At 38.7% G+C, this 20,123-nt stretch overlaps 1 protein-coding gene across 2 annotated transcripts in view; it reads left to right on the plus strand.

Annotated features, from left to right (window-relative positions):
* rbm19 (RNA binding motif protein 19) overlaps nucleotides 1-20,123 on the plus strand; it is a 216,903-nt gene that overhangs the window by 1,476 nt on the left and 195,304 nt on the right. For both annotated transcript variants that reach the window (XM_052032338.1, XM_052032340.1), the window contains exons 2-8: nucleotides 3,802-3,984; nucleotides 11,866-11,991; nucleotides 16,949-16,987; nucleotides 17,101-17,287; nucleotides 18,664-18,914; nucleotides 19,374-19,448; nucleotides 20,036-20,114. In XM_052032338.1, the coding sequence (XP_051888298.1) occupies nucleotides 3,802-3,984; nucleotides 11,866-11,991; nucleotides 16,949-16,987; nucleotides 17,101-17,287; nucleotides 18,664-18,914; nucleotides 19,374-19,448; nucleotides 20,036-20,114 (940 nt within the window). The remainder of the gene's footprint in view (nucleotides 1-3,801; nucleotides 3,985-11,865; nucleotides 11,992-16,948; nucleotides 16,988-17,100; nucleotides 17,288-18,663; nucleotides 18,915-19,373; nucleotides 19,449-20,035; nucleotides 20,115-20,123) is intronic.

Raw genomic sequence — 20,123 nt, forward strand, 5'->3', positions numbered from 1 at the left:
GAGTCACCGAACACCACACAAGGCAGCTCTGGAAGAACACACAAAATTTATCAACATTCTAGAGCCACCCTTGCAAATATGCAGATCCACAGATAGCAAGTCAGTGGATAATGAAGACTTAAAGTAGTTCATTGCATCATATTCTAGCATGTATAGAAGATTGGCTGACAGGCAGAGGTTAGGGGATAAAGGGGCCCTTTTCAGGATGGCTGAAGGTGACTAGTGGAGTTCTGCAGGGGTTGGTGTTGGGACCGCAACTTTTCACTTCATACATTAATGATCTGGATGAATTCTGGCCAAGTTTGCAGACGGTACCAGGATAGGTGGAGGAACAGGTTGTGTTGTAGAGGCAGGGAGTCTGCCAAAGGACTTGGACAGGTTGGGAGACTGGGCAAAGAAGTGGCAGCGTAGGGAAGTGTAGGGTTATGCCTTTTGGTCGGAAGAATAAAGGCATAGACTATTTTCTAAATGGGGAGAGAATTCAGAAATCAGAGGTAGAAAGGGACTTGGGAGTCCTTGTTCAAGATTCCCTTCAGGTTAACTTACAGGTTGAGTAGGTAGTAAAGAAGGCAAATGCAATGTTAATATTCATTTCAAGACAACTAGAACATAAAATCAAGGATACAATGCTGAGGCTTTATAAGGCATTGGTCAGACCACGATTGGAATATTGTGAGCAATTTTGGGCCTGGATGATGGGGGATCTTATTGAAACCTACCAGATACTGAAAGGCTTGGATAGAGTGGATGTGGAGAGTATCAGTAGGAGAGTCTAGGATCAGAAGACATCCCTCAGAATAAAGGGATGTCCCTTTAAAACTGAGATGGGGAGGAATTTCTTCAGCTGGACGGTGGTGAATCTGCAGAATTGCTTGCCACAGAGGGCTGTGGAGGCCAAGTCATTGGGTGTATTTAAGGCAGAGGTTGATAGATTCTTGATCGGTAAGAGGATTAAGGGTTACAGGGAGAAGGTGGGAGAATGGGGTTGAAATAAAAATTAGCCATGATTAAATGGCAGTGCAGACTTGATGGGCTGAATGTCCTAATTCTGCTCTTACATCTTATTTTATGGTTTATATTATTATATTAAATTGCTGATGCCAATGGACAACCAAATTGAACATCATCTTGATCCATATGAGATCTAGAACTAGCCCAATGAGTAATTTTAACTTCCAGTTTGCATCATACTATTTTGTGCCATAATTAGCAAAAATTAAAAAAAATTCTTTTTCCTTTTTGAATGTTTTCTCAGAGTTCTTGCAGAATATTCTAAACGCTGAGCTAATGCTGTTTTCCCAGGGTTAAAGTTTTGTCAGCTTATTGGCATCGTCTTTGACTTGTTCCACTGGTTATGAAATATGTCTGAAGTATAATTTCTACTATAATCAGTAGTAATGTAACTGTCATCGTTTCTATTCTGGGTGAAAATTTCAACACCCGGATTGTTATTGAGAAAAGTGTGCATGGTTTCTCTATAAGCTAGAATCGGCATGAAGCAGTCAGCCCAACTTGTCACTGCTGACCAATGGGCATCCTCCTGTATTAACCCTACTGCCCAGCACTTGGTACATAGTCGTCAATGCCGAAGCAATTCAAGTGCTCATCTAGTCGGTTCTTAAATCCTATAAGTGATCCAACTTCAACCACTCTCTCAGACAGTGTATTCCGGGTACTTACCATTCTCCCTATGTGACAGTCCCCCTCATATCCCCTCTGAATCCCTTATCCCTTACCCTAAACCTGCCCTAAAGTTTTATCTACAGTATCCTGCAGTCTACCTTATCTATACCCCTCAAAAATGCCCGTACATGCGATGTATTAGCCATTGGGTTACAAACAATTCATAGGAACGGAGCCCTGCTGTAACCTGGGTATGACCTGTATTTCAATCATGTCCCTTCTTAACCTCTTCTGCCCCAGGAAGAAAAGACTTAGCTTTTCCAGTCTTTCCTCAAAACTGAACTGAACTGCTCCATCCCAGGCAGCAACCTGGTGAGTCTCCTCTGCACCCTCTCCAGCACTATCACATCTTTCCTAAACCATAGTGACCAGAACTGCACACAGTACTCCAGCTGAGGTCTGACCAACTGATTTCTGACTGGAGTATCAACAGATACAGTAGCATGCAAAAGTTTGGGCACCCCGATCAAAATTTCTGTTACCATGAATAGCTAAGCAAGTAAAAGATGACCTGATTTCCAAAAGGCATAAAGTTAAAGATGACACATTTGTTTAATATTTTAAGCAAGATTATTTTTTTATTTCCATCTTTTACAGTTTCAAAATAACAAAAAAGGAAAAGGGCTCGAAGCAAAAGTTTGGGCACCCTGCATGGTCAGTACTTAGTAACACCCCCTTTGGCAAGTATCACAGCTTGTAAACACTTTCTGTAGCCAGCTAAGAGTCTTTCAATTCTTGTTTGGGGGATTTCCACCCATTCTTCCTTGCAAAGGTCTTCTAGTTCTGTGAGATTCTTGGGCCGTCTTGCATGCACTGCTCTTTTGAGATCTTTCCACAGATTTCCGATAATGTTTAGGTCGGGGGACTGTGAGGGCCGTGGCAAAACCTTCAGCTTATGCTTCTTGAGGTAGTCCATTGTGGATTTTGAGGTGTATTTAGGATAGTTATCCTGTTGTAGAAGCCATCCTCTTTTCATCTTCAGCTTTTTTTTTACAGATGGTGTGATGTTTGCTTCCAGAATTTGCTGGTATTTAATTGAATTCATTCTTCCCTCTAGCAGTGAAATATTCCCCGTGCCACTGGCTGCAACACAAGCCCCAAGCATGATCAATCCACCCCTGTGCTTAACAGCTGGAGAGATGTTCTTTTCATGCAATTCTGCACCCTTTTTTGTGCAAACATACCTTTGCTCATTGCATCCAAAAAGTTCTATTTTAACTTCATCAGTCCACAGGACTTGTTTCCAAAATGCATCAGGCTTGTTTAGATGTTCCTTTGCAAACTTCTGAAGCTGAATTTTGTGGTGAGGACGCAGGAAAGTTTGGAGAAAAAAAGCTGCAGAATTTCATGAAAAGAACACCTCTCTGACTGTTAAGCACAGGAGTGGATCGATCATGCTTTGGGCTTGTGTTGCAGCCAGTGGCACGGGGAATATTTCACTGCTAGAGGGAGGAATGAATTCAATTAAATACCAGCAAATTCTGGAAGCAAACATCACACCATCTGTAAAAAAAAAAGCTGAAGATGAAAAGAGGATGGCTTCTACAACAGGATAACTATCCTAAATACACCTCAAAATCCACAATGGACTACCTCAAGAAGCATAAGCTGAAGGTTTTGCCACAACCCTCACAGTCCCCCGGCCTAAGAATCATCAGAAATCTGCAGATAGACCTCAAAAGAGCAGTGCATGCAAGACGGCCCAAGAATCTCACAGAACTAGAAACCTTTCGCAAGGAAGAATGGGCAAAAATACCCCAAACAAGAATTTAAAGACTCTTAGCTGGCTACAGAAAGTGTTTACAAGCTGTGATACTTGCCAAAGGGGGTGTTACTAAGTACTGACCATGCAAGGTGCCCAAACTTTTGCTTCAGGTCCTTTTTTTTTGTTATTTTGAAACTGTAAAAGATGGAAATAAAAAAATAATCTTGCTTAAAATATTAAACAAATGTGTCATCTTTAACTTTATGCCTTTTGGAAATCAGGTCATCTTTTACTCGCTTAGCTGTTCACAGTAACAGAAATTTTGACCAGGGGTGCCCAAACGTTTGCATGCCACTGTAAGTGTATGTCTTATTTGATCTTGGGTTGTTTATATGTAATTTTTCGTTTCCCAGATGAAAGAAGAACGTTTTAAATCTCTCTTTGGTGCCTTTGGAACATTAACAGACTGTATATTAAAATTCACAAAAGATGGAAAGTTTAGAAAATTTGGATTTGTTGGCTTCAAAACAGAAGAGGAAGCACAAGCTGCTTTAAAACATTTCAATAAGACCTACATCGATACTTCCAAGATTATAGTAAGTATTCTTGAATCTTGATAATTTATTTTTAGTAAAAAAAGAATCATATTAAAATTATTTCATCGTTGTCCTGGTGTTGTAGGTTTAATGTTTTATAAGGCCTGTCAATCTTCAAAGTATTAACCACAATTGGGTTAACATTTTATGTTTTATATTGAAATGTGGTATTTTTAAGATACTAGATTTATTTTTCTTGTTGCTTTGTTGTGTCAATCTCTTTCATCTGCAATAACATTGATGTAGCATTTTGACAGCAATGGTTTATTTTCTAGATTATGTACCACATGACAACTAAAGAAAAGGTGCCTTTAGAGAGAGCCATCTTCATGCTGGGAATTTGGCTTTATATAATCTGATAATGCAAAAGTTAGTCATGCTGCTAACTGCTTGATAGAACATCTGCAAAACAAACAATGCAACAGTGAGCTGATTGATCAATACCACTGTCAATTCAGGGCAACTCTAGACACCACCTATCAAACCTACTTTTCCCTCTCTTGGTGATCAGTAACAGGACTTTGTATTAATCCATTATAATAACAGGTATTATGGAGTATCTTCCCAGAACAGTATATAACTTTTGGACTTGAATTGCAGTTGGTTTTCAAGAAGTGGTGTGCAAAAATCTAGTTATTTAATTATTTTATTGCAGACTATAGTCAAGAGGTAGCAAGGCAGCAGCTTGGCTTGAAGTAAGAATGACGACAAGCCTGGAAATAATTTAATCTGACATTTTAAGTATTTGCCAATGAGCATATGCACAATATGCATATATTGGGTGGTGGGTTCAACAGACTGGAAAGGTATGGATAAGTTAAAAGGGAAGGAGGGCACAGGAGAGGTTACTGAAGTCTCCAGAGTAAAAAATAAGACAATGTTTAGAAAGGGTTGAGAATTTAACTTAAGGCAACGTGGAGATAAATTTGAGAAGAGGGATGGTGAATACAGGACTGAAGGTGTTATATTTGAATGCATGCAGTATACGAAACAAGGTAGATGAGCTTATAGCACAGTTAGAAATTGGCAGATACAATGTGGGCATCACAAAGTCGTAGCTGAAAAAAAATTACATGTGGGATCTAAACATCCAAGGATGCACATCGTATCAAAAAGACAGGCAGGTGGGCATAGGGGTGGAGTGGCTCTGTTGAAATCAGGTCCTTAGCGAGAAGTGCCATAGGATCAGAAGATGTGGAATCCTTGTGGGTAGAGTTAAGAAACTGCAAGAATAAGAAGACTCTGATGGGAGTTATATACAGCCCTCCGAATTGTAGCCAGGATGGGGGGTGAAAGTTACAACAGGAGATGGAAAAGGCATGTAAGAAAGACAATGTTATGGTAGTCATGGGGGACTTCAATATGCAGGCAAACTGGGAAAAACAGGATGGCACTGGATCCCAAGAGAAGGAATTTGGAGAATGCCGACAAGGTGGCTTTTTAGAGCACCTTGTGGTTGAGTCCACCAAAGAAAAGGAAATTCTGGACTTGGTGTTGTGCAATGAACCAGATTTGATTAGGGAACTTAAAGTAAAGGAACCCTTAGGAGGCAGTGATCATAATACGATAGAATTCACCCTGCAGTATGAGAGGGAGAAGCTAAAATGAGATGTATTGGTATTGCAGTTGAGTAAAGGTAACGACAGAGGCGTGAGAGAGGAGCTGGCCAAAGTTGATTGAAAGGGGACCCTAGCAGGGATGGCGGTAGAGCAGCAATGGCAGGAGTTTGTGGGAGTAATTCAGATAATTTCATCTCGAAGAAGAAGCACTTAAAGGGAAGATGAGGCAATTGTGGCTGACAGTGGATAAGTCACCTGAACTGGATGGACTACACCCCAAGGTTCTGAAAGAGGTAGCTAAAGAGTTTGAGGGGGCATTAGTAGTGATCACTAGATTCAGGAATGGATCCAGAGGACTGGAATATCGCAAATGTCACTCCACTCTTTAAAAGGGGAGGGAGGCAAAAGAAGGGAAATTATAGACCAGTTAGCCTGACTTCAATAGTTGGTAAGATGTTAGAGTCCATTATTAAGGATGAGTTTTCGGGGTGCTTGGAAGCACATGATAAAATAGGCCGAAGTCAGCATGGTTTCCTTAAGGGGAAGATCTTGCCTGACAAATCTGTTGGAATTCTTTGAAGAAGTAACAAGCAGGATAGACAAAAGAGAGCCGGTGGATGTTGTTTACTTGGATTTCTAAATGGCCTTTGACGAGGTGCTGCACGTGAGGCTGCTAAACAAGATAGGAGCCTGTGGTAGTACCAGGAAAGGTACTAGCTTGGATAGAGGATTGGCTGACTGGCAGAAGGCAAAGAGTGGGAACAAGGGGGGCCTTTTCTGGTTGGCTGCCAGTGACTGGTAGTGTTCTGCAGGGGTTGATGATGGATCTGCTACTTTTCACATTATATGTTAATGATCTGGATGACGGAATTGATGGCTTTGTGGCCAAGTTTGCAGATAATACAAAGATAGGTGGAGGGGCAGGTAGTGTTGAGAAAGCGGGTTTTCTGCAGAAGGACTTGGACAGGTTGGGAGAATAGGCAAAGAAATTGCAGATGGAATACAACATAGGCGTAAACTATTTTCTAAACGGGGAGCGAACTCAAAATTTGGAGGTGCAAAGGGACTTGGGAGTCCTAGCGCAGGATTCCCTAAAGGTTAACTTGCAGGTTGAGTTGGTAGTAAGGAAGGCAGATGCAATGTTGGCATTCATTGTGAGAGGACTAGAATATAAAAGTAAGGATGTAATGCTGAGGCTTTATAAGGCATTGGTTAGACCACATTTGGAGTATTGTGAGCAATTTTGAGCCCTATATCTAAGGAATGGTGTGCTGATGTTGGAGAGGGTCGAGAGGAGGTTTATGAGAATGATTCTGGAATGAAAAGGTTAATGTATGAGGAGCATTTGATGGCGCTGGGTCTATACTTGCTGGAGTTTAGAAGGATGAGGGGGGATCTCATTGAAACCTACCTAATATTGAAAGGCCTGGATAGAATGTACGTGAAGAGGATGTTTCCAGTAGTGGGAGAGTCTAGGACCAGAGGGCACAGCCTCAGAATAGAAGGATGTCCCTTTAGAATAGAGATGAGGAGAATTTCTTTAGCCAGGGGGTGGTGAATTTGTGGAATTCATTGGCACAGACAGCTGTGGAGGCCAAGTCATTGGGTATACTGAAAGCGGAGGTTGGTATGTTCTTGATTAGAAAGGGTATCAAAGGTTATGGGGAGAAGGCAGGAGAATGGGGTTGAAAGGGAAAAATAATCAGCTGTGATTGTATGGCGGAGCAGACCCGATGGGCCGAATAGCCTAATTCTGCTCCTATGTCTCATGGTTTTATGGTCAATATGAAATGTTATAAACTTTCATTCAAGAATTAGAAATGAATAATTTTAAATACACAATAGCTTTTATTCATTTCAATTTTCCTATATCCATCATTAGAGGTTATAAGACTGACAGATACAGGAAAATTGAAATGAATAAAAGCTATTGTATCAAGTAAGATGGGGCCATAGGCAAAATTAAAGAGGACAAAAGTCTTTTTGAAAATTAGGGAAGTAGCATTATGGATCAGCAATCTCATGGATGATGCATGCAGTTGGAATTGCAGAACATTGGGAGGATGGGAAATTGATGAGCTGAAAATTGGGAATGCAAGTCTGGAACCAATAGACAAATGTTTCATTGGTGGCTAGGAAATGGTGGGTAATAGGCAGGCAGTTTTTAGTTCAACTCTGGACAACACAATATTTCACATAACTTGAGGTGTAATTACAACTGAGTGAGTTACTGGAAAGAAGAAGCACTTAGAAGCAAGGGATAAGAATTCTGGAGAAGACAGAAGACAATGGTCTGGATTTTAAGACTAATTACCTGCCAAAATTGCCAGCATTCACTGTCATTACATTGTGAAATTGACTGCAACTTCTGCCATTCATACATGGCACAGTAAAATCCAAGAGCTTCTGCTATTTTTACCTTGTTACCCTACTGGGTGCATTTTCATAGTTTTCAAATATAGGAATAAATAGAAATCACCAACCTAAACAGAATCTCAGGTATTTATGAACCACTCTTGCAAAAAAAAAGCTGGGGTAAACATTGCTCTTTTCTGTTGAATTTTAAATGATATACTAAGCCATTATTTCTGAAAAACTTCATTGGTCCTAGGAAACTTTTTATGTCATTTCTAATTTACTTTTGCAAAATATCATGGTATTTAAAATTATTCATTTCTAATTCTTGAATGAACGTTTTTAACATTCTTATTCTTAATCCACATTCTTATTAGATGAAAGACTTAATTGCCTACTATTGTGTTAGCCCCTACATTGTTTTCCATGGGTAATCTTCTGTGTTACTTGACTGACTTGTTGCCGTCGTTGCTGCTGATGATCCATATCATCCATAGCTAACATGAGAATGAAATGTTAATTTATTTGGTAAAGATCAAATATACGCCACAAAGGTTGCTAGATTTTTAAGGCAAGTTTTTTTTTGTGAAGTTAGCAGCAAGGGCTATTACTTGCCACTGATTTCCTGGTCCAAGCCTATGACTCCACGGTTGGAAGAAGTTTTGGCTTCTTTGTGACTGTTTGTGGGAGGTGGCAGATTGGTAGGGCTAAATTGCCAGTGTACATACAGTGGCATGCAAAAGTTTGGGCACCCCTGGTCAAAATTTCTCTTTCTGTGAATAGTTGAGTAGAAGATGAACTGATGTCCAAAAGTCAGAAAGTTAAAGGTGAAACATTCTTTTCAACATTTTAAGCAAGATTAGTGTATTATTTTTGTTTTGTACAATATTAGAAGGGGAAAAAAAAGGAAAGGAGAACCATGCAAAAGTTTGGGCAACCCAAGAGATTTGAGCTCTCGGATAACTTTAGCAAGGTCTCAGACCTTCATTAGCTTGTTAGGGCTATGGCTTGTTCACAGTCATCGGTAGGAAAGGCCAGGTGATGCAAATTTCAAAGCTTTATAAATACCCTGACTCCTCAAACCTTGTCCTAACAATCAGCAGCCATGGGCTCCTCTAAGCAGTTGCCTAGCACTCTGAAAATTAAAATAAATGCCCACAAAGCAGGAGAAGGCTATAAGAAGATAGCAAAGCGTTTTCATGTAGCCGTTTCCTCAGTTCGTAATGTATTAAGAAAATGGCAGTTAACAGGAACAGTGGAGGTCAAGTTGAGATCTGGAAGATCAAGAAAACTTTCCAAGAGAACTGCTCGTAGGATTGCTAGAAAGGCAAATCAAAACCCCCGTTTGACTGCAAAAGGCCTTCAGGAAGATTTAGCAGACTCTAGAGTGGTGGTACACTGTTCTACTGTGCAGCGACACCTGCACAAATATGACCTTCATGGAAGAGTCATCAGAAGAAAACCTTTCCTGCGTCCTCACCACAAAATTTAGCGTCAGAAGTTTGCAAAGGAACATCTAAACAAGCCTGATGCATTTTGGAAACAAGTCCTGTGGACTGATGAAGTTAAAATAGAACTTCTTGGATGCAATGAGCAAAGGTATGTTTGCACAAAAGAGGGTGCAGAATTTCATGAAAAGAACACCTCTCCAACTGTTAAGCACGGGGGTGGATCAATCATAGCTTTGGGCTTGTGTTGCAGCCCAGTGGCACGGGGAACATTTCACTGGTAGAGGGAAGAATGAATTCAATTAAATACCAGCAAATTCTGGAAGCAAACGTCACACTGTCTGTAAAAAAAAGCTGAAGATGAAAAGAGGATGGCTTCTACAACAGGATAACAATCCTAAACACACCTCAAAATCCACAATGGACTACCTCGAGGCACAAGCTTGAAATTTTGGCATGGCCCTCACAGTCCCCCGACCTAAAAAATCATCAAAATCTGTGGATAGACCTCAAAAGAGCAGTGCATGACAAGACGGCCCCAAGAATCTCACGGAACTAGAAGCCTTTTGCAAGGAAAAAATGGGCGAAAATCCCCCAAACAAGAATTGAAAGACTCTTAGCTGGCTGCAGAAAGCGTTTACAAGCTGTGATACTTGTCAAGGGGGTGTTACTAAGTACTGACCATGCAGGGTGCCCAAACTTTTCTTCAGGCCCTTTTCCTTTATTGTTACTTTGAAACTGTAGAAGATGGAAATAAAAAAGTAATCTTGCTTAAGATATTAAAGAAATGTGTCATCTTTAACTTTATGCCTTTTGGAAATCAGGTCATCTTTTACTTGCTTAGCTATTCACAGTAGCAGAAATTTTGACCAGGGGTGCCCAAACTTTTGCACGCTACTGTATGGCTGCTGACCACATGCTTGTGAATGACGTCATTGAAGGGCATCGTTAGAAATGAAGAGTAAGAGTGGAAGGTTGATCCCAAGCAGCTTTTGATGTAATGAAGAGAAGAGAAGCTATAGCAGACATTTGGTTGTTTTAAATGTAGAAATGCTGTTACATAGACACTTCATTGAAGGTAATCTTGGAGTCATATTGCTCTCCATCAAGCACGCATTTACACAAATTTTACACTAACCCATTTTATTCCCCCTACATTCCCATCAGCTCTCACCAGATTCTACCACACACCTACATACTAGGGACAATTTACAATGGCCAATTAGCCTACAAACCCACGTGCTTGGGATGTGGGGGGAAACTGGAGCACCTAGAGGAAATGGTCATGGAGAACATGCAAACTCTGGCAGAATCCAAGGTCAGGAGTGAACCCTTTTGCTGCAGCTGTAAGGCAGTAGCTCTACTACCTGAGCCAGTCTGCCACTAGAATGAAAATAAAATGGAGAATGTTGGAGTGGTTTACCAAGTTGAATAGCATAGAATAGCATACAATGAGATAGACTATAACCTCACGATCTACCTTGTTGTGACCTTGCACCTTATTGTACTGCACTTTCTCTGTTGCTATGACACTTTACTCTGTACTGTTACTGTTTTTACCTGTACTATATTAATGCACTCTGTACTAACCCAATGTAACTGCACTGTGTAATGAATTGACCTGTATGATCGGTTTGTAAGACAAGTTTTTCACTGTACCTCGGTACAAGTGACAATAATAAACCAATACCAATAGAAATTGACGAGGGACAAAGGCTGAGCTCTTGGAACAGAAGCAAATTATTGGGAATTTTAAAATCTTGCTTCCTGCCCTGCAATGTTACTTTTGCAACTAATACCTGAACTTGTTCTTTAACCAATACCCATACCTTGAAAAGATTATAAAGGAAAACTATCGGTCCATGTGTAAGTGTTGTCACAATCATTTGGAGATGCATTCTGCTGTAATGTATGGTTATCTCTGGTGGGGTTGATTTTACTGATCAGGGAAGAGAAGTGCATAGTATGAAAAGGAGTCCCTGTGTCCTTATGTGTCCAAAGACCAGCGAAAGTTCTTGCTTAAGCTCCTGTCCGTAGTGGCTGCTATTTCTATTTTGTTTACTTAAGAAGAAGAAGAAACATCCATTTGGAAAATAGGGCTGAATGGGCTGTTGCTGTGTGTGTAGAGTTGTCTGCAAGGCATTTTCAGTGGCTTGCATTAATATGATTGAGGCTGCCATGCACTGTTGTATTGAAAATTAAACTGCAATTGTCTAAAGGAAATTTAAAAAAATAGGTAAGGTTTTCACCAAATGTTAGGTGTAATGGCCAGTGATGTACATACTGGTATCTGTTTGGTAAATGGGAGAATTGATTTGTGCACACGTAGTGGGGACAAGCATAATATTTTGGTGGGCTGTGTCTTGAACCAAACAGAAACTATTAAAAATCTTACATACTATTTGTAACTTTGAGAATTTGACCTCTGCTAAATTTTAAATTAGCTATTAAAAGGTGTGAAGAAATTTTTTGCTGCTGCAACTTTGAGCTAACACTAATAGACAACCTGCTTATTATAGGTGGAGTTCTGTAAATCGTTTGGGGACCCTGGATTGCCCAGACCATGGAGTAAGCACTCACAAAAAAATTCAACTGAGGAAAATCCAAAAATGCCAAAAGAGCAACAAGGTCAAACTAAGGAAAAGGTACATGATAATTGTATTGAAAACCAATCATCTGTAAACCCGATTACAGATAGATTACAAATAACATAAGTAATGGTAAATAGATTTATAGTTGCGATTTTAATAAAATTCAAGTCACTTTAAATTACTATGTTCTAAGTGCAATTCAAAAGTGTTACCATTATTTTGAGCTTAACAAATGTTATATTATGTATATGGTGCAATAAGAAATGTCTGATATTTTGTTGGTTCTTCTAGAGATCATATCACTGGTGGGTGGGTGAATTTGTTCATGATATTGCAAGAATTAACTCAAACTAAAGCATTTGACTGGTTTGCTTTAATTATAAATTGCTTTGATTCTCAAGCAAAGTTGCACAGATTTACTTTATTGCTTTTGTCCTCATTGATCTACAAAAGTTACAAGTAATCCTGTTCATAAAGAGAATTCCACTGTTAAGAACAGAAACCTTTTAAGCAGTTCTTATTTTTAAAATACCAGAATGAAACTGAGTAGGAACATTTTTTACTGAGCTAACTTTCTAATATCTGGGTCCACATTAATATTCTAACTGTATGTTCTTTAAATTTTAACTGAGTTGTGTGCAGCAATAGCAGGGGCAATATAGCATCCCTGACTTGGGGTCTTGACCCAAAACGTCGACTATCCCTCTGCCTCCGCAGATGCTGCCTGACCCGCTGAGTTTCTCCAGCATTTTGGGTTTTTGTCGTTCCAGGTTCCAGCATCTGCAGTCCCTTGCGTCTTCAATATGGCATCACTGCTTATTTCTACAGTTTCAGTATTGACCTCTAAAGATAGAACAATATTAAAAATCACATGGCAGTTATTTTATGCATCCTAAAAGAATTCACCTCCCACCCTCAACCATACTTGATAGTAAAAGTCATTTTAATGGTGGAAAAAAAAATCTAAACTAATGGGCTTGAGTGAATTTGTTGGCAACCTTGGTGTAATACGCCTTCATTTATGCCTTCAAAGCACTGATGGAGTAAAGATGATGAACTGACATTTAACTTTCAGTCTATTCAGAAATCATAATCTAAGTGTTATTCATTAAATTTCTTCAGCATTGAATTTTGAATTGTGTTGACTATTTCTAAGAATTATGTAACAAAAATGTATTACTACTTCACATGCCAACTACAAAAACAAATGTGACCTGTGTCAGATAAACAAATTGCTAGACCAAGTTAATCAGAACAGCTGAAAAGCACTCCAACCCAGCTAGCTGGCTTGATCTCCAATTCTTTTGCTTGTTTTCCCATGCCTATCTTCAAAATATGATAGCTTAAATGACATATTAATGGATGTCATTAGTGTTCAGCATCTCTGCTCTTCCTGCCTGCAAAAAAAGGTCATTTTTTTCAATTGGCTGCAATTCTTGACATTTGGAAATTTGAAAGTTGGTTGCTAGGGCCACCTCTTTCCTGCAAGTCAAATCAAATCAAGTTTATTGTCAAATGCACAAGTACACTGAGGTGCGGGTACAATGAAAAACTTGCTTACAGCAGTATCAAAGGCAAAGACAACACAGAATAGAAATTATACAAGATAGTGGAAGAAAAACTCTGCAAAATGAGAAATTAGTGCGGAAAATAAAAAGCACAATCAGAGACAAGTCCATGGTGGTGCACAGTGTTCCATTGCAGAAGTAGGGTTAGGGTTGTGCTGGTTGGTTCAAGAACCTGATGGCTGTTGCAAAGTAGCTGTTCCTGAACCTGGTGGTGTAGGACTTCAGGCTTCTGTACCTCCTTCTTGATGGTAGCAGCAAGAAGGCATGACCCGGATGGTGGGGATCTTTGATGATACATATATGCTGCCGTCTTGGGGCGGTGTCTCATGTAGATGCTTTCAATGGTGGGGAAGGCTGTGCCTATGATGGACTGGGCTGTGTCCAGTACTCTCTGCAACCTCTCGCATTCCTCTGTGTTGGAATTGCCATGCCAGACCATGGTGCAACCAGTCAGGATACTTTCAACAGTACATCTGTAGAAGTTCTTGTTTGAATATTTGGCGATGTGCCAAATCTCCTGAAGCTTCTATGAAAGTAGAGGCACTGGCATGCCTTTTTCATGATTACATCTATGTGCTGGGCCCAGAACTGGTCTTCCAAGATGTTAATGCTGTTAATTTTAAGCTGCTAGCTTTGTCCACCTCTGACCCACCAATGAGAACTGACACGTGGTCTCCCGACTTCCCCTTTCTGAAGTCAATAATTAGCTCCTTGGTTTATTGACGATGAGCATGAGGTTGTTATTGCAGCACCAGTCAACCATGTGTTTTATCTCACTCCTGTAGCTAATTGTGGAAATTTTAAAATGCAGAAGTCACACCAATCTTAAAACCTGCCAGTGATACCCATATCCTGTAAATGAGTGCATTACCATCTAGAAATCTGCTTTCAACCTCACATGTGCATTTTAACATCATTAGTTATTTTTCCCCATTCAGCTTAATTATTTCAATTTAATCACCATCCGTGATTCGGCTAACAACAGTGGAGTCATTGGCAAATTTGCAGATGGAGCTGTGCTTGGACATGTAGTTGTAGGTGTAAAGAGTAGAGCAGGGGGCTAAGCACGCAACCTTAAGGGCACCTGTGTTGATGGTCAGTGAGGAGGCTGGTCAGTCAGAAGCTGTTGAAAGCTAATTTCCTAACAATTAAATTTTTCAGAGTTCATTTTTTTTGCACTGCCTTCAAGTTGCCCTTTTCAAGTTGTTAAACTCTGTCACTTCATTTTGAACATGTTTGTAGTTAAAAACACATGGTGTCCTTTGCCTGTCAGTTGTGATGGTATTACAGACTTCCATTGTTTGTGAGATGTGGTTCATCAGTCAAGCAGTGATGGCATGTCTCTGGCATTCTGTTATATACACAAAACATTTTGCGAATATGCAACAAAATAAATGTATTTGTGAAATGTAGTATTTGTTCTGCAGCACTCTGAACCGAAACGACTGGTGCTTCTCTTTGGTGGTCTGTGTTGAGGCAACAGTAGCAGAAATATAAGGAGTTGCATCCTGTAGTCGATAGAGGGGTCCATTTGGCAGAGGCATTGGGAGCAGGATACTGCTAACAAAAATGTTGGGGTGGCTGCCTGATAGCAGTGCCAGGGAGCAGTCCTGCAATGAGCAAACCAAGGAGCTGGATCCCAGAGGCAACAGTGATTTTTGCATTTTCCTGGACATTTTGGAAATAGTTAAATGTAGTTACTCAAAATGTATGATTATCCAGAAAGTTGTCTGCAGTATAATTGTGTCTTCTTGTGCTGATATAATCGCTGCTTGAGAATGTGGATACACATTAGATATAATTTCCTATTGTTAGAGTACTCTTACCTCCACCATATTGCATATTAATTTAATTAAATTGAAATAATTAAGCTGAATGGGGAAAAATAACTAATGATGTTAAATTGCACATGTGAGGTTGAAAGCAGATTTCTAGATGGTAATGCACTCATTTACAGGATATGGGTATCACTGGCATGTTTTAAGATTGGTGTGACTTCTGCATTTTAAAATTTCCACAATTAGCTTATTTCTGACAGAGAAATGCTCCAGAAATCCTCTGTGCAGCCAGGGCAAAACAGACAACATAATGGACACCATCCACCATCCTCCATCTTAAACATTCAGACTGTCCACAGTGACCTCACTGTATCATCTACAAAATGCTCTGCAGTTGTCTAGGCAACTTCAACAGATACAAGAACTGTTATCTTTAGCAGTTAGATGAACGAGGGCAGCAGGTGCATGGCAATATGAGTGTTTGCTTCCAAGTCACCCAGCATCCTGACTTGAAAATGTGTTGTTCCTTCATTTTTGTTGGGACTAAATGCTAGAACTGTCTTATCAATCAACGCTGTGGGTGTATCTTCACAAGAAGGAATGCAGCTGTTCAAGATGACTCACCTTCACCTTCTCAAAACCAATTAGTGATGGCCAATAAATGCTGAGATTTCCAGTGATACTTGTATCCTGTAAATTGGTACATTAATTTAGAAAGCTAATTAAACAATATGGAATCAAAATACTAGTACCAGTAGTCGAGTCCATGAAACTTTGATAATGCAAAAAAAGTCTAGAAATCTGCTTTCAACCTTGCATGTGCATTTTTAACTTGCAACCTATTTCCTTTCTAATGGGAGGGAAATGCATTATCCTTACCCTGTCAGGTCTTTGTGCAACTCCAGACACACCAATGTGATTGACTTTTAATTGCCCTTTGAAATATCTGGTGATTAATTAGAGATGCACAATGAATGCTCACCTTATCAGTGAAATCCATATTCAGTGAACAAAGAGCAAAAAAAATCTTTGTAAAGATTTACTTTTCAAAGCTCTTTCTAGCTTAGAAAAACTAATTTATGTTTGATTCTTATTCCCTCAATAACAATTCCAAAAGTTCCAGATACTTAAATTTTTGGGAGATTATTTTTGTAATTCACCTTCAACTTTAGTTGTGTCTCCATTCTTTATTTTGCTCAAGGAAAATAATTAGTTTAGAGGGAGGCATCATGGCATGCTCATTTAAACTACAGCTTGCATTATTGTGTTTTAGAATGTTTTCTCTATGTTGCTGGAAATGCAAGCTGATAGGGATACAGAAAGGGTAAAAGGGCAACTGGACTAGGATGAACTATTGGACAAATAGTGTATTTTAACGATTAAGATTTAAGGACTAAAGAGGGCAAGGACTGAAAAGAATGAATTCCAATTGATGAATTTAATGCCAAATTGAATTTGATATTTTGAATGTATTCTGTATAAGTGCTTTGCTGACACCCCGTGGTAGAAGTTGAGCATTGCGCCATTTCAGTGAAGGTCATTAATTGCAAGTTTTGAGGGCAAATCAAGAGCCAGCAAAATTTGATAAATGGTTTTAAATAGTTTAGCTTTTGTGGTTAGGTGAAAAACACTAAAAGAACTTAACATTCTAATTTGCTGTTACAGGATAAAGAAAAGAAACTTGCCATTGAAGAGCTAGAATATGTGAGTAGAAATTTGATGTTGTCTTGGTTTTTTTCATTTGATTTTTTTTCATCCAATTCCTTGTATGCAATTTATGTGTTAGAAATGTGACTTGGCTTTTTTTTTCTCTAAAGCTGAAGAAAGATAGCAAGTTTGAAGAATTTCTTGCTGTACATAAGAAACGTAGCAAAGCACCAACCTGGTCTAATGACAGTTTATCAGGAAAGAAGGAAGATGCAAAGAAGGTAGATGATTATCTGAACTTTGATTCAGATGATTCTGAAGAAGTGAGTGAGACGGAAGATACCAAGGGAACAAAAGGTAAACACCTATAATCTTGTACTGCAGTGTGTCCTATTTTAATAGTTCATATAGTTCATGATTAACTTTGACCCAGAATTTGTAGGGTAATGATGTTAAAACTCAGTATTTATCACCTTTAGTCTGCATAACTGCTAGCAACTAAAGATTTCTGAATATGTGTGTGTAAATGTGGAAATCTGAAAATTGCTGAGAGCAACTTCTTACCAGGAAGCAGACTGCACACAGACACTGGATACCTCATGGAGTCTGGTACAAGAGAGGGGAGCTTGTGCTAAATGCTGGACACTGAAATTGCAAATTTGCCATAAAGTTCTGCACCAACTACAGAGAAGACAAGGGTTATTCTTTCTTTGAGCTAAATGGAAACCATGGCTGTAAAAGTCTCAAGTTTTGTAAATTAGAAGCTTTTCAGAAATCTTGGTAACTTAATACTTTTAAGAGTTTTTTTTCTAAAAGCTCTTAAAGGCTTGTAAATTTAGATTTGTAAAATCTAAAGAATTTTTTGTTTTAAAGTGTCTTAGGATTTTGTTTTAACCTGATTAACAAGTTCTTTATTTTTAAACTTTTTAAAGTGCTGAATGTTTCAGTTTGGGAAGCTTCGGAAACATTCAGTGTATTAATATATCCCAAGATTTTAATTATACCACTTAGTAGCTTGAACTAGATGACTTTGTTTTTACTCATTTTGTGGGTGTCGCTCCTTAGGCTGCCCTTTTGATATACAGGCTCATGCAATGAAAATCCTCCACATTCCTATTTTCAGCCTCACTTCAGATTGTCAATAAGTGGTATTTTTACTTATCTATATTGTAATTTAGCTGCACACCAGAGGACAGGTTTCAAATTGTATTAGAGCTGATTCCTTCTTTGTCCTCTGTGTCTTTAGATAAGATAAGATATATTTTAGTCACATGTACATCGAAACACACAGTGAAATGCATCTTTTTGCGTAGAGTGTTCTGGGGGCAGCCCGCAAGTGTTGCCACGTCTCCGGTGCCAACCTAGCATGCCCACAACTTCCTAACCTGCACATATTTGGAATGTGGGAGGAAACCAGAGCACCCGGAGGAAACCCACACAAACACGGGGAGAAACTGTCTCTGAGCAGTTCTGTAATGTCACCTTACTCAATATATTTAACTTGGCTGTGGGAAAGGGACAGAAGATAAAGTGATTACTTTGTACCTGCAGTACAAGGATTTCTTTTGACTTTGCATCCCAATGCAGGAAGGCAGTAGGCAAGAAGCAAGTTTTACCCTGTATTGAATGGAAGGAGTTATGGTCTTGAATATACTTGGATCTTTTATAGTAATAAAGTGGTATTGGCCATGATCTAGAAAGAAGTCACCTGCTTGTAATATTTTAACTTCCAGGGGCACAAAAGCAAACAGAAGAAAAGCTTGCATTGGAGAAAACAGTATCGGATATGGATTACTTAAGATCAAAAGTAGTTAAAAAAGCAGAAGAGAATTCTGAAGTTGTTGATGAAGGATCTGAAACTGATGAAGAAATTAAGTTATCCTCTGAAGGAAATACATTATTACACAAAATTGGTGAGGAAAAAGAGCAAGGTGGAAAACTAGAGAAACTAGGACCAGAATGGAGGAAGAAAAAAGAACTGGAGGTTTGAAAATATTTCAGTTTTTATTATTTCTTTGTGCTTTCATTTATCTTTGTCCAGGGACTATTGGGGTCACTATGGTTCTTTCCCCAATTAAGTCATTGATTTGTAATCCTGTGGGTTTATGTCTAGAAAGCGTTATTTAAAGACTTTAAATATTTGCACGATTGTGGAGACCTTAAGTATAAAATCCATAATGATTAGATGGTTCCAGCAAGTGAAAAAGTGGACTTGTGTCTAGCCAGATGTCCTCTGTATTTAAGAACTCAAAAACATTAAACATAAAGAATTTTGTATTATTTGGTTAACCTTTTTGACTGGACAGTGCAATATATTTTTGATTCCAATGTTTTATATCATAAAACTTAAAAATTACACAAATGTAAAAGAAGAATGAAAAATGAAATGCGTGAATAAATTTATGGCTCATTAATATGAACAGTGTTGTATAATTATTTTCAGAAAAGAACCCATAAGAATGAAGCTACCACATCCTATACTTTGAAGCTCCGAGGTGCCTGCTTTAACGTAAAAGAGGTATAGTTGTTTTGTGTTTTCTGTTGCATTGATTATATAATCTCTTTTGTGAACAAATGTACAATTTGGGAATTTACTTTTGCAGTATTGGACAGAGGCAGAGGAAATAAAATTCTATCTGAAATGGAATTTTCTACATTTTATGTAGGTTGTGAAAATTGATTTCAGCTTTTTTGATGACATGGTGAGCAGCTATTGATAAAGAATATGTAGTGCATTGTAACCTGGTTAATGGAAGTATCGCTGAAAGAGCTGTGGTATTTTATATTTGTAAATTTACTACTTGTAAAATTATATTGCTGATGGGAATAAAATTAGGGTTACAAAAGAAAGAAGAAAAACATTAATAATTCCCGATGGACCAACAAATAAACAGTTACAGGGGAGAAAAGGGTAGAGATAGAGGCAGAAAAAAATTCTAATTGGGAGCGTAAGGAAAAAAAAACCTTCAGTTTTGATAACATTTGAATATGGTAAATTAAATAAATGCAAATTAATTGAACCAGAGTTAAACCCAGCATTTTAATCATATGTGTACATGGACTTGTTTTTATGGACATTCATTTTGTTTTCTGATTTCTCTTCAGAAACAAGTAAGAGAATTCTTTGTTCCTTTGAAACCTGTAGCCATTCGAATAATCAAAAATGCAAGTGGCAGCACTACAGGTCAGTTAC

Source organism: Pristis pectinata, chromosome 17, assembly GCF_009764475.1.
Source record: "Pristis pectinata isolate sPriPec2 chromosome 17, sPriPec2.1.pri, whole genome shotgun sequence".
NCBI classification, from domain to species: Eukaryota; Metazoa; Chordata; class Chondrichthyes; order Rhinopristiformes; family Pristidae; genus Pristis; species Pristis pectinata.